At 47.7% G+C, this 14,398-nt stretch overlaps 1 protein-coding gene across 4 annotated transcripts in view; it reads right to left on the reverse strand.

Moving 5' to 3' along the window:
• Positions 1–14,398, reverse strand: part of RAB37 (RAB37, member RAS oncogene family) — a 79,215-nt gene that overhangs the window by 15,472 nt on the left and 49,345 nt on the right. Inside the window, exons 1-2 of one of the 4 annotated variants that reach the window (XM_083598313.1) lie at positions 8,768–9,095; positions 1,897–2,007 (exon numbers count right to left, since the gene is read on the reverse strand). The exons of 1 other annotated variant lie outside the window; for it this stretch is intronic. In XM_083598313.1, the coding sequence (XP_083454439.1) occupies positions 1,897–2,004 (108 nt within the window). In that variant the 5' untranslated portion in view covers positions 2,005–2,007; positions 8,768–9,095. Of the gene's footprint in view, positions 1–1,896; positions 2,008–8,619; positions 9,096–14,398 lie in introns of those variants that run through there. 2 more of the 4 variants (XM_083598312.1, XM_083598314.1) reach the window with 2 other exon arrangements.

Below are 14,398 nucleotides of genomic sequence, written 5' to 3' on the forward strand. Positions count from 1 at the left end.
GAGGAATGGTAAAGGGAAGCACCCCCCTAGTCATCATATTCATGGGCATAGCCAGGATTTATGTTGGTGGGTGCATGCTGCTGCTGCTGCTGCTGCCCAGGACTGCCTGCTGGGAGCCTGAAGGGCCCTGCCCTGCCTCTCTCCACCCGGCTTGGGGCAGGGCCTGACAGGCTCCATGCTGCTGCTCAACAGAGAGGGCTCCTTTAGATCCATTAGAGGCACCAGAACAAGGTACAGGAATCCTATGCTCACTCATGCAGTATTTAGGCAATGCGGTAGTTGGCAATTGCTTCTGTATGATTAGGGTCCTTGGTTATATCACTGATGTATTCAAGCACTAACTCTGCCAGATAGTATGGGTTCTTTGTAATGTCAGGCAGGTGTCACCGGCACCCAAGGAACGTGCAAACTGATAGCAGAATACTGATAAGATCTAGCCCCAAAAACATGACCGATGCTATTTCTGCTGCAATCCAGAGCCTCCACCACATAGAAGCAGGTTTGCAGTACAATATACAGGAAAACTTAGTCATTGGATGGAGACGATCTCGGTAAATCTGTCTTTCTTCTGATCTGGCTTGATTTGGGAAGGTGGAATTGGTTAAATGCTCTTTGCATTTCATGTGTTCTGTAACCCTGATTCCTCTGACCTACCTTCCCTGGATTCTGTTAACATAACAAAATATGTATTTTATCAAAGTAATTGTTGAACTGAAATACAATTAAGAACAAGTATATTAATAGTGAAATACAATAAAGAAGTAGTATATTTTTGGGGGGGCCCCAAGAGAGTGGGGCCCTAAGCTTGTTTAGCTTATATGTAAATCCGGCACTGAAACTAAACAGTATCCTAGTTGGAAAGAATGAATGCTTTGAACGCATAATACGATGACCTGCCTTATCAACGGAGGGTTCTGTGGATCTAAAAAACACTTGAGTACATTAGCTTGAGTTGGTCCAGTAAAGCTTTATGCCGTGTCTACTTTAGCCTTTATTTTACCCTTTACCTGCCCTGTTCTCATCTCAGGGCTGAGCTCCACATTGTGTGAATTGTGTGGCTTCCAGCCATGTGTCAGGGAATTTAAAACAACAACAACATTTTGATCCTAGGTGCAGGGGGCTCAACATTCCATTGGGACTGCAACATAGAGCAGGGGTCAGCAAACTTACCACGCCTCGGGCCGGTGTCTCCAGCACCGACTGCGCGGTGGGCCGGAGGGCTGCGGTGCGTGTGCCCATACACATGTGTACACGCTATTTCCGGCGCACTTCCGGGTCGAATGAGCACCAGAAATAGCTTGTGCGTATGTGCACGGGCCTCTTCCGACCCGGATGTGCACAGGAAATAACGCTTGCACATGCGCAAATAAGGCTTGTACATGTGCAAATAATGCTTGCACATGCGCACAAGCTATTTCCAGTGCTCCTCTGACCTGGAAGTGGGCAGCCGTGCAGCGCAGTGCCGGTAAGAGCGGGCGGTGGCAGCGGGGGGCGGGGGTCGCCGCGGGCCAGATAAACAAGTCCCTCGGGCCTTATCTGGCCCACGGGCCTTAGTTTGGGCACCCCTGAAATAGAGGGAACGGGGTATTTCCTCCCCAGCTACTATCCTAGTGGAAATCCCCTCCCTGCTCTGCAATTGGTCCTAATGGGAGCTATGCATTCCCATCACTACCAGCAGCGTGTGTGGCAGAAAGGTAGGGGTAGCACTTTTAATTGGGATCATAGCTGAGGAGGAAAGGGTTAGAGAACCCCTCCCTGCATGCTACAACCCCAGTCACATAAGATTACATTAAAAAAAATATCTATGCAATTAACATAATCTCAGTAGGGGCAGCCATTCCCTGCGCTGTAACAGAAGCATCTCTCTGCATTCGTTGGCAGCTGTAGTGCTCTCACCCGGAAGTCTATGCCGACAGTGGCTATGAAGGTCCCAGAGAGGAAGGCCCCGTCTTTGAACTGGATGAGGAAGCAGGTTTTCCCCACGCCTGAATCTCCAAGCAGCATCACCTACAACATGGGGTGCAAAAGCCCATTAATAGTGCAAGGGACAGCACATACCTTCGGTGGGAGCTGGGAAGTCGATGGGAAATGGAGGAGTAGGAGGAAGAGCTGAGTGCTCTGAGGTCCAGGGCCTGGGAAGGGATGCCAAGCTCAAGCAAACACAAGAGCAGGCTGCTCTTTGCTGTTTCAAGAGTCAGATTCACTTCCTGGCTGATTGCTTGGCTCCTGGTGTTACATAACGGGCCAATGCCCTATTGTTTGAAGACCTATTTGAAGTTCCACTTAAATAAGCTTCCCCCCTGGATCGCTAGATGGTGGGGAAATCTAATCTAGCAAGCCAGGAGGTCAGCCAACAGCAGCAAAACAATCATAGGAAAAACTTAATCTTCACTCTCGTGTTAGCTCCCCCATCAGACTTCTCTGGGTCAGCCTCACAATGTTGACAGTGGCTATTCCTCAACATGGGACACATACAACAGAATGCTGTCAGTTCCTTGAAACCTGTTTGCTTCCCTCCTGCCTTAATGCTACTGCTATCCGTTCTTAAGGAAATCAGCCCTGAATCCTCACTGGAAGGACAGATCCTGAAGCTGAGGCTCCAATACTTTGGCCACCTCATGAGAAGAGAAGACTCCCTGGAAAAGACCCTGAAGTTGGGAAAGATTGAGGGCACAAGGAAAAGGGGACGACAGAGGACGAGATGGTTGGACAGTGTTCTTGAAGCTACCAACATGAGTTTGACCAAACTGCGGGAAGCAGTGGAAGACAGGAGTGCCTGGCGTGCTCTGGTCCATGGGGTCACGAAGAGTCAGACACAACTAAACAACTAAACCACAACAACAAAGCTTGCAAGCGATGGTCTGGGGCTTTATGACCAAGCCATGGTCCCTCTGGGTTCACTGTAGGAGGCAGTATGGCTCTAAATACCACCTGCTGGGAATGATAGGTGGGCAGAGTGCTGTTGCATTCAGTACTAACTTCTGGGCTTCTCACAAGCATCTGGTGGACCACTTTGAGAAGAGGCTGTTGCGCTAGATGTACATTGCCCTGATCTAACAGGATCTTCTCATGACCTCCCAAGAGGTCCTAAGAAGTCTTCCTACCTTCCATGCTGTCTCAAGAACTGTGCATTGGGACGGGTAATCTTCTGCCTGTAGGCGAGCAATCTTGAGGGACACCAAGCCCACAATTCTCTGGAGTTCCAGGCCTCTCTTGCACATTTGTAATCATCTCTTCTTCCTCAGGATGACTAGAAGGTTATAAACCCTCTTCCCTGACTGGTTGCCCTCATTTCCATGACTTCTACTACTTTGCCGCTGTTTCCCCTCTCCTGACCAAGAGAGATGGTCTGGCCTGGAGCCACTCCAGCTGCCAGCTGTTACTGCAACTGCTTATTCTATGGGCAGAAGACTTTGTCTCAGTATATTCAAGCTGCAAGCCACATGCTCCAGTTCCTGCCTTTGCTCAGCCATCTATCCATCTTAGGGATACAGGAGATCTTTGGTTCAATACCTGGAATCTCTTGGTAGGGCTGGGTCCTGCAGACCCACTTCCAGTCACCGTAGACCAGGACTTCCAAAACTTGGGTCCCCAGCTGTTTTTGGACTACAACTCCCACCACCCCTAGCTAGCAGGACCAGTAGTCAGGGATGATAGGAATTGTAGTCCAAAAACAGCTGAAGACCCAAGTTGGGGAAACTCTTCTGTACTGAGCTAAAGGCAGCTTCCTATTTTCTTTATATTCACCCTCTGGAAAGTCTTTAGGCAACTTCTTTTACAGCGATAGAACCAAATATGAACAACCGATGGAGCTGTGCAGGGCCACATATTTAACTTTGGTTTTGAATGTTCTGCATTTTTTTACTGCAGACAACAAGGCTGTGTGAGGCTTACCTCCATATAAACTGTCCATAGGACCAAAGATTTTGGGGTGGACAGTTTACCCAAGACGAATCTGTGATTTCAAAGAAATTCCCTACTAGGGTCAGTGCTGCTCCTCCTCCTACACTCCTAGGATTTGTTCATTGCCTTAAACAAGCAAGTTTTTTCCTCCCCATCATGAGCAAACAGTGTCTCTGTAAGCTCCAAGCCTTTGTAAACCCCTCAAGTAATCTGCAATGGCCCAGCTGGAAAACAACACCTGCATCTCAGGTCTTCTTTGGCTGGAGCCAGATTTGTCATTGATATATATGAACAGGCTGTGATTAGGCTCTCAAGTCTGTTTACAGCAAATAGTCCCTTCGCTCTCTTCCCCTTTCTCTGTAGAAAGTCCCCTAAAAGTCACTGCGGCTATAAATGCACATAGGCTCCACCAAGGCTCACAGAGGCTCCACTATGGCTTGAGGATCTCCCAGAGAAACACCTGAGAGGTACCATTAGAACACTTTACCCAGGTGATACGTGGCATGAGCTAACTCTGTTTGATCTGGGACTCCCCCCCCCAGCCGCCTCACCCATGTTGCCAGATAGCTGAGCAAACACGCAAGCCAGCATCCACTCCTCCTAAGCAAACAGACCTCAGCTTAGAAGTCCTGGTTTTGTTGGCAGCTCTGGGTCCATTTTCTACACTGGGGAGAGGAAGGTGTTATCCGAGCTGTTTCTGAGAAACAAAGAGGAGTCTTCCTTGTGGCATCTTTAAAACTTATTTCCCAAGGGGGGTAGCTGGCTAGTCTGATGCAGCAGCAGCAGCAGCAGCAGCAGCAGCAGAAGAAGAAGAAGAAGAAGAAGAGAACAGAAAAAAGTATTGTCTCTCCTTAAAGACTAACAAATTTTATTATGGCATAATGGGCTGCAGTCCATGAAAACTTATGCTATAATAAAATCTGTTCATTTTTAAAGTGACACAAAACTCTCTGTTGTTAAAGACTAATAGTGATAATATCATCATCATCATCACCTTTCTTCCACAGGGTTCAAAGAGGCATACAAAGTTCTCCTCCTTCCTGTTTCATCCTCTCAACAACCATGCAAAGTAAGCTAGCCAGCCATTCTCAACCTGTGGGTCCCAAGATATTGTTGAACTACAACTCCCATCACCCCAGCTAGCAAGGACAGGGCTCAGGGATGATGGGAGTTGTAGTCCAACAACATCTGGGGACCCACAGGTTGAGAACTGCTGGGCTAGACTGAGAGACAGTGCCTGGCCCAAGGTTGCCCACTTTCACATCTGAGTGGGGATCTGAACCCAGGTCTTCCCAGGTCCTACTGCACCACCCTATCGTAAGCTTTCATGGACTACAGCCCAGTTTTCATCCAGTGGTCTCTAGACTACAGGAATTTCTGCTGCAATAAACCATTTGTAAAAAAAAGACTTCCTTTCTTGCGTTCCCAATGTAACAGACTAACAAGAGACGCACCCACCCACCCTACCCCAGAATGTGTCCTTTGAAAAATGTTGATCAGCAAGTGCTCATCCCCCTATAAAGAATGGTTCTGCCAGTCTACTCTGAGATAACAGCAATCTCTTTTCTGTCACTAGGGGACAAGCCTACGATCAGATATGTCAGCAGCCCTTGCAGGAAAAGCAAACAATGAGGTCAAGACTTTTGAAGTTTCTTCCGAGCTGCTCCTATTCCAAATGGATACAGCCCCGTTCCCCAAGGCACAGATTTCCACCATGAGTTAAAGAGTAGGAGGCCTGCTTCACATTTACACATTGCAGAATCTATGAGGACGACTTGTCCATGGGGGAGCCAAACCCCTGGGGAGCCAAAGAGGGAAAACCACCCGAAAGGTTTGAGGTCACTAGCGTGTGGGTTGGTGTGGCTCAGTGCAAACCAGAGAGTTTTGAGGAAGTGCAGAGGTTGCCTGAAGTAGAAGCCAGGAAATGGCAAGAGGCAATGCAGAAGGAAGTGAGCTCAGTGGAGTCTCTAGGTGTGTTCTCCATCACGACACTGCCTGCAGGTAAGCAGGCCGCGAGCAGCCACTGGGTTTATCGTCTTAAACCCACAGCAACTAGAGAACCACAGTACAAGGCTAGACTGGTAGCCAGAGGGTTCACGCAGTCAACACATCAGCACACGCTGTGTTTTACTCTGCTACAGTCCGGAGAAGCTGAGAGGCAGCAGACGTGTACCGGACCTCATATATTCCACAAAACCCCTTCCGTTTTTAATGCTTATTGGAAGGAGGCAAGTCCCAGAGCACCAACCTGTGCAGAGAAGGGTGTAAGTAGGGAGTTGGGTTGGAAGCTGTCATCATTTTGCTGTCTCTGTAACACAGGGGTCGCCAGTTTGGTGCCTGTGGGCATACATGTGCTTGCAGAGGCCTTTCCTGGTGCCCACAGTGCCCCCCTCCATTTGACTTGAAAGAAGCAATAGGTTGTGGTGCATGTCTGGTTGCGGTGTGTGGTTCTTCAGCTTGCAAATGTGCAAAGACCTGTAGAAGGTCAGGGAGATGGGAATCTAGGTGAGTGTTGGGGTTTGCATTGTCAGGCATCTGCCAGGGTCTGACAATGGATCCTCCAGGGATCCTTGACCTTGCTTCTACTCCTTTGTGCCACGGTCTGTTCAGCTGCCCTCTCCAAGCAAGTGAGCAGCAACAGGAGCAAGTCACTGGCCGTGAGAAGTGATCACACAGAATCAAAGAACTGCAGAGTTGGAAGGGACCGTGTGGATCACCGGAGAAGCCCAGCCAGATGGGCAGGGTATAAATAATATATTATTATTATTATTATTATTATTATTATTATTATTATTATTATTTAGCCCAACCCCTGTGACCCAGTATTATTATTTTGCCCAAGTTGGGGCTCAAACACACAACCCTGAGATTAAGAGTCGCATGCTCTACCAACTGAGCTATCCCATGAACTGGCCCTTTGCATGGCTTCCACTACTGGTGGGGCAGAAGACAGGGCAACGCTGAGAATAAGGAGGCAGCTGGCAGGTAGTGCCTTGACTGGGTGTAAGAAGGCAGCCAGGCAGGTGGGAATGACCTCCACATTCAAAAGAGCTCCAGCTTACTAGAGGCTCACCTGAATCCCCAGATGACAGAAGACCCGGGCCTTGCCAGGCTTGCAAGGCAGGCTATTCATCAGCCTTCCAATGCTACTGTTTTTCATAATGAGAGTGGCTTGTCAATGGCATCCTGTGAAGGTGAAAAGACAGAACTTCCATTCCCCCCGTTAGCTTTTCATGGTTCAAAGCTGGCTTTGTACGAAATTGACAGCAAAGACCAAGCTGGACACCTGCAAAGAACTCCTTGGAAAGCCACACTGAAAAGCTTTGACCAGCGCCCAGATCTGTTACCAGAGGATACTGCTGGCTCTGATTATTTGTCTGTTAGCAGTGTTCCTCAACTGGGTGCCGGGATGTGGAAAGCTAATCTACAATTAACTACAGCAGCTAAAGGGCTCTGCAGTCGACCCCAGCGACCTCGCAGGGAGTATGTTCTCCTCATCGCTGCAGCAGAGAGGTTTCCCGGAGCTCACACCCCTGGGCTGGGGAGAGCCATGAAAAAGCTGCTTTTGAGGAAGCTAACCCCTTTGCCCTGCATAAAGCTTCTCTCTCTCCCTCCCTGCCGCTGCCGCTGCTTTCATTCTGAGAGATGCGTCTCCTGACCAACCTCCCCACAAAGCCCACTTTTAGCAGCTTCCTCTGAGTGCGGTTTGAATAGGACCTGCTCTGTTGAAGGAAAGGAGAACACTGCATTGCTGTGTCAGGGAGATTCATTTTAAGTTGCTCAAGAACAAGAAGCTGACAAGCACCCCAACCTATAAACAACCTGCTATGATGTCTAAATGGAGGCAGGGTTTCGCCTCAGTCAGAGACTGGCAGGGCCTCTGCAATCAAGGCTTAGAAACCAACCAGTGGCTGTTTTCAGTGTCATTTGCAAGCTCAGTCACCTTTGCTGACAGAGTGGTGGAAGTCGGGTGACAGGTAGAAATCCAGGGTTTCCAGGTCGGAAAAGCAGCACCTGTTGAACTTCTGCCACCTGTGCATGTGTTAAAACTTTTAGCAGGTAAAAGGTACAGGAGCCAGGGCACTCCGTTGTACAGACTGGCAGTTGATTCTTACTGGCAATGAATGGAGCAGAGTTCTCCCTCATCCACCTGAGGGCAGCAGGGCAGGCCATGTGGCTCAAACAGAACTGCCTGCTCTCTGGCCTATAGCATCTGCACCTGAGGCAGCCATCTCACTGGAGATCCTAAAGTCACCGCTTCGTTTTTAGAATGCAGGAAGCAGAGTGCCTTTGAGCACATGCAAATTTACTTTCCTGGTCCCCAAATGGCTACAAGCAACCTCCACACATCTGGGGTGTCTTTCTAAGCAGGGTTGAGTCCCTCCCGCACCTTTCACTTTAGAAGCTGGCGGGGGGGGGGCAAGAAAGCCCCCCCACTCTTTGCCCAGGGATGCTGGCAGAGTGGGACCCAGGCAGGAGAGTTTCAGAGCTGGAAAATCGCCCTTAGGGATTTAGCCAAGAGAACGACCAGTGAATAGAGGAAACTTAAAACAACGCCCCGGAGAGAGTGGGCACGCCATGCGCGCCAAGACGAAGGCGAGAGGGCAGTGCCCGCGTCCCAGTAGTGGAGCCCCCTCCCCTCCGGCAGCCCCCTCCCCTTCCTTCCCCGCCACACCCACTCGCGCCCCCTGGCGCCCAACCCGAGCAGGCTCCGACCTTGCCGGCGACGTCGTAACTCCCCGCCAGGGAAGCGGCTTTTCTCAACAGCGGAGGCGCGGGGGTCCCGTTGCGCGCGGGAGAGGCGCCTGCCCCGTTGCTGATCATGGTGGCTTCAGTCCCCGGCCGGGCAGGACGCAGGAACTACCTGCGAGAGGCTGGCCAGCTCCGGCCACGCTGCTAGTGCTGCCGCCGCCGCTCCTCCCCGGCTGCCCGCAGAACCGCCCCTTTCCAAGCCCCGAAGTGGCGGCCGTTGCGCTCAGGAAGGAACCGACGGGGCGAGTTCCAGAGCGGCTCACGGGATAGGGCCGGAGCCTTCCCCACGCCCAAGTCCCGTCGGCGCAGGATTTACTAACTTTACGCACACGTTTTGTCTACCTCCCTTATTAAGGATCGGGCAGGGGGGTCACTGCTGAGAGTGGCTCGGGGGAGACGCCTCCTTTCCCACGCCTCTTTCCAAATAGACCCCGTGAGTGGGAACCCCACGGACCTAGGATCATTCCTGGCCCTTGCATTCAGCATCACCAAGAATGATTGGAATAAGCATCACTGTCTGGCACACTTACTAAAGAGCCAAAGTTCCGGAGAAACTGGACCCTGAGATTGAATGTGTTGGGTGATTCCCCATTCTAAGATCAATTGATTTCCGTGAAACTAAGCAGCATTTAAAACACAAAGCCTCTTCCATCTAAAATCCACAGAGGGGCATCTTTTCCATCAGCTTGACCTCTGATCTCCACGGATTTTTATTTTAAAGACTTTGGTTACATGCAGCATGGCATTTAAATTTACTCTGAGAAAGAGTAAATTTGATTCCAAATGAATTCTCAGATTTCATTCAAATCTTCTCTAATCTGAGGAAATCCAGTAACAGAACAAAGTGTGTGTGTTTCTGGAACTGCCAGGAATCCCTCGCTCAATTTGCACAGCAGTAAAGGATCGCCTTACCTAAACAATATCCTTATCTAACATCTCTTAAGTGAAGTTCTTTTCTTTGTACAAAATCATGCTCATGGGAATTGCGGAACACAAGGCGTCTGGCTAGAGCTAAAGGCATTTTATTCTACCCAAATATCACCAAATCTGCAGCTGGTGGAAATCAATTCTGGATTTATGATCAGAACAACCCCTTTCTTCCCCTCCCCATCCTCACCAGGCTGACTGAGAAGAAGATTCCTTGGGTGGAAATTGCTTTATATTTTCAGATCCCTGGGATTAAACAGAAACTGGAGATTGCCTGAGACAACTCTGAGGCAACAGGTCTCCACAGATCTCTTTTATTAAATCTGTTAACCATTTTGTAGTTCCTTGGAAAAGAACATGATAAAATGCTTGCAATGTAATAAAATAAGATGAATATGAAAATAGTCAATGCACCAAAAGAGACATAATTCAGCTCTGTGAAGTCACAAAATCCTGAAAGGTGTTAAGTCATGCTGCTCCCTGGAAATTTTGTGGGTGGGTCAATAATGGATAATTTCTCCCCACTGTTTGTTCTGTTGTTTCAGCTGCTCTAACAATGTCTACATTAAAGAGGAAATAGTGGCTTGCCAGTGGCATGCTATCGCCTTTTTGTCAGATAAGAACCCCCTCTTTACCTGCATCTATTTATGTATTGATTTTCTCAATTCTCATTCATGATATGCAGATGCTTCAATTTTTTATACAGCCAGAGAAGGAAGGGAGCTACATACAAATACTGAAAGCTTTAACTTTCTTTCCAATAAAATAAAAAAGTTACTTTTAAAATAGTAATTTAAAATCTGCACATGTTTCATTGAAATGATAGACTACGCAAGCGCCACATTCCTTCCGTGGGAATTTTCAAATTATGATTTTATCACATTTGTGCACTTGCCCTTCTTCCAAGGAGCTCAGTTTTATACATAAGGCAGTTCCATGTTACCCACTCAACTGCTCTATGTGAAAAAGTGAGTGACTCATCCTGTTAACTGAGTGAATATTTAAACGGAGGTCTCCTCTGTCAAACTCTAATGCTTTGTTCACCATACCAACCTGGCCCCTAGTTTGGCAATTCAATGAATGCTCCAACCATCTTAACTCACACAGAGGACATACAGAGAGAATAGCATTTTCTTTCCTATATTGGAGAATCCTATATTGGGCTAAGTGGCCACGGGTGGCTAACCGGTGATCCTCAAGCTATTGTTGGACTCCAACTCAAATCATGGCCAATGGTTAGTCATCTTTAGCCCACAGTATCTGGAGGGCAGCCAGTTAGCAACCTCTGCCATAGGCAGATCCACATGGACTATGTATTTTGTACCATTGTTCTTATGAAACTCCACGCTTACTCTTAAAGGGACAGCAACCAGGAGGAGATCATCTTCTTTGAGAACTACTAGGTTAAGTAGTAGACAAGCTTCAACTGTACCTCCCACCTAGAGGCTGATGAAAGATCAAAAACTCTGGAGCGTGTATTATTTTTAAATACTATTACTTTAACATAAAATAGTGTTATTTTTTTTTAAAAATAACAAGCCTCAATCCTATTTAAATCTCCAAACAGTCTCAAGACAGGTAACAAACAGTAAAACAAACAGGATAAAAACAAACATACTCCCTTAAAAAAAAACACCTCTAACATATCCCCAAATTAATAAGTCAACAGTATACTTAACTAATAATTCTGTCAGTTGCAGTTCTGCCTCTCAACCTCCTCTATGCTAAAAGGGCAACAATGAGACCAAGGTGGAAGCAGAGAAGCCAGGGCAACACTCTGGACTGGCTGTAAGGCAGGTAGCCTTGGAGAAGTTTAGATTTAGGTTGGTGGAGCAGTGCCTCACTGGCAAATTGGGCCTTATTGGCAACTTTGTGGGTCTCCAAGCGATATCATTCTGGCGTTCTCAGAGCTGCCTGTATTTGGTTTCTCAGATTAAAGTTTTGCAAACACATATCCAACATACAACATAAAAACAAGATTCCAAATAATCTCCTGGACTTCCCTCCTCCCCTTTGTGGGTCCTATTTTTAGCCATTTCCTCCTGCATCTTTTATATTATAATAATCCCAAACTCTTACATCTTCATTATGTCCAAAATTCACCATTAAACTACAGTGGTACCTCGGGTTACAGACGTTTCAGGTTACAGACGCTTCAGGTTACAGACTCCACTAACCCAGAAATTGTACCTTGGGTTAAGAACTTTGCTTCAGGATAAGAACAGAAATCATGTGGCGGCAGCAGGAGACCCCATTAGCTAAAATGGTGCTTCAGGTTAAGAACAGTTTCAGGTTAAGAACGGACCTCCAGAACGAATTAAGTACTTAACCCGAGGCACCACTGTACAAGTGTTATTCCAATCCTACTAACAATTTTAGCTGTTTACAATGGTTCTTAAGATAAATTATAAGTTTCCCCCACTCCTTAGGGAGAAGAACATGCCCTTCTACTAGTTCAGTGGCGTAGCGTGGGTTGTCAGCACCCGGGGCAAGGCAGGTAATTTGCGCCCCCTAACCCGGGGCAAGGCAAGTAATTTGCGCCCCCTAACCCCTAACCTGCCGCCGCTGCCAGCTTCTTCTTGCTGCTGCCTGGTCTGCTCTGGTGTGGTTCTCTCCCACGCTCAGCGCTGCGCTGGGCGGCCGCTGCACTGTCCCTCCCCCAGATAGTCCCTCGCTCTCTCTCCGCACCGCACGCCTGGCACCCACCCCCTCCACAGTGGGCGGCGACCCGGCGGCTCGGATCGGATTCGCACAGCCAGCACTGCAGTGAGAGAGAGTGAGTGAGCCAGGTAGGGGCAGAGAGCTGCGAGTGCGAGCGCCCCCCCAGAAGTTGCGCCTGGTGCGGCCAGCCCCCCCTGCACCCCCCACGCTACGCCACTGTACTAGTTCCAAGATTATTGCAGAGCTCCTGTGAAGTAGCCCCACACTTAATCTCATGTTTGACTAGGAATCAGAACCCATACATAGTTCTCTAAAACCAGATCAGCTTAGACTTGTTTGCAGATCTGCCTCCTAACAATTTAGATCTTGTTGTGCAAATGAGAAGTTGCAACGCAGAAGGTCAGGTTGGGTTTCTTAGGTTATGTGACTGTCAAAAGTAAATCCATTTAAAGAAATAAATAAGCAGGGAGAAACTATGTGCAGTTCAAAGTGACAGTGCCCTCCTATACGTCTCCTCAGAAGGAAGTCCCACCGGGTTCAATGGGCCTTACTCTCATGTAGGAATGCAGTTTAAGGTTTTTTTCCTAAGTGTGCAGCAATGCCCTGTCCTTTATCCAGAAAGTAAATGGTGCGTGGAAACATAAGGAGATGGCACACACAGATATGTTCCATTCACGCATTTATTTACTTATTTTTGCTTGTCCGAGCTACTCTCCAGGTCTCCAAGACCTTATATTTAGCCCTGATTCCCCACTACCCTTCACTAGAAGAACCTGTATTTCCGGTCTCTTTACCAATGCCGCAGAAAATATTCGAGAAATGTAAAATGCATCAGATCAGGAAAACTGAATGTAGATTATAGTTCCTTTGGCACGGGGTGTTTGAAACACCCAAAACGAGTGAAGGCTTCTCATAGGCGTTTCGCAAGTGGCAATGATGAAGGAATCGACAATGCAGAGAAAAACCGATGGTCTCCACACTGAGCCTGCAAATTGTTTTCTTGCAGTTTCATGAGAGAATAGTAACTTTCTGCTCCTGACACCTGTGCAGCCAAGCAGGTGCTGAGTTTTGCCCAAAGGCTCCTATAACTCTGATACGGAGTATGGCAAAACTCTGTCCTTGCAGGGCAGGGCAGGACAGCTGAAAGTGAGAAGGTACAAGGAGTAACATTTTCTCTTTGCCAGTTCAAGGCATCGGGGTTGAAGGCCACATGAGGTTACCAATGGCTCCTAGCCATGATGGCTCTGCTCTGCTCCCACAGTTCAAGGCAGTAACGCTTCTGAATATCAGTTGTTAGAAACCACAGTGAGGGTTTGTGCTCAAATCCTGCTTGTGGGTTTCCCGCTTGAAGGAGCGTCTCCACCCCCATTGTTCAGCCCAGACACTGAGGTCCAGCGCCAAGGGCCTTCTGGCGGTTCCCTCGCTGCGAGAAGCCAAGTTACAGGGAACCAGGCAGAGGGCCTTCTCGGTAGTGGCACCTGCCTTGTGGAATGCCCTCCCACCAGATGTCAAAGAGAAAAACAACTACCAGACATCTGAAGGCAGCCCTGTGTAGGGAAGCTTTTAATGTTTAATAGATTATTGCATTTTAATATTCTGTTGGAAGCCGCCCAGAGTGGTTGGGGAAACCCAGCCAGATGGGGGGAGATAAATAATGAATTATTATTATTATTATTATTATTATTATTATTATAGGCATCTGGTTGGCACTGTGACCACATGGGCTATTGGACTGATCCAGCAGGCTCTTGATGCACCATGACTGGAAGGGGATGGGTTTTCTTCTTTGCCTCGGGCAGCAAAATGTCTTGGGCTGGCTCAGGATTGTGAACAAATTAAATTGCGATTCTTGTCATAGGAACTCAATGGTTCTGGAATGCAGCTCAGGACTGAACTTTGAACATGGGTAAATGGCAAAGAGCTGCCCTTAAGAAAGAGTTTTTTATTTTATTTCCCCCCACTAGAAATCCTTTATGAGAGCAAGCAGCTGATGTTTAAAATTGCACCAAGCCCTCTCCCCTAGTATTTATTTGGTTTAGCTGTTGAAAGATCTTTAGTGTGGTTTTCCAAGTAGCTAATAAATAATAATAATAATAATAATAATAATAATAATAATAATAATAATTAATAATAATAATAATTTATTTATTTATAC

The sequence above is a fragment of the Podarcis filfolensis genome, assembly GCF_964270895.1.
Source record: "Podarcis filfolensis genome assembly, chromosome: 2".
Taxonomy (NCBI): Eukaryota; Metazoa; Chordata; class Lepidosauria; order Squamata; family Lacertidae; genus Podarcis; species Podarcis filfolensis.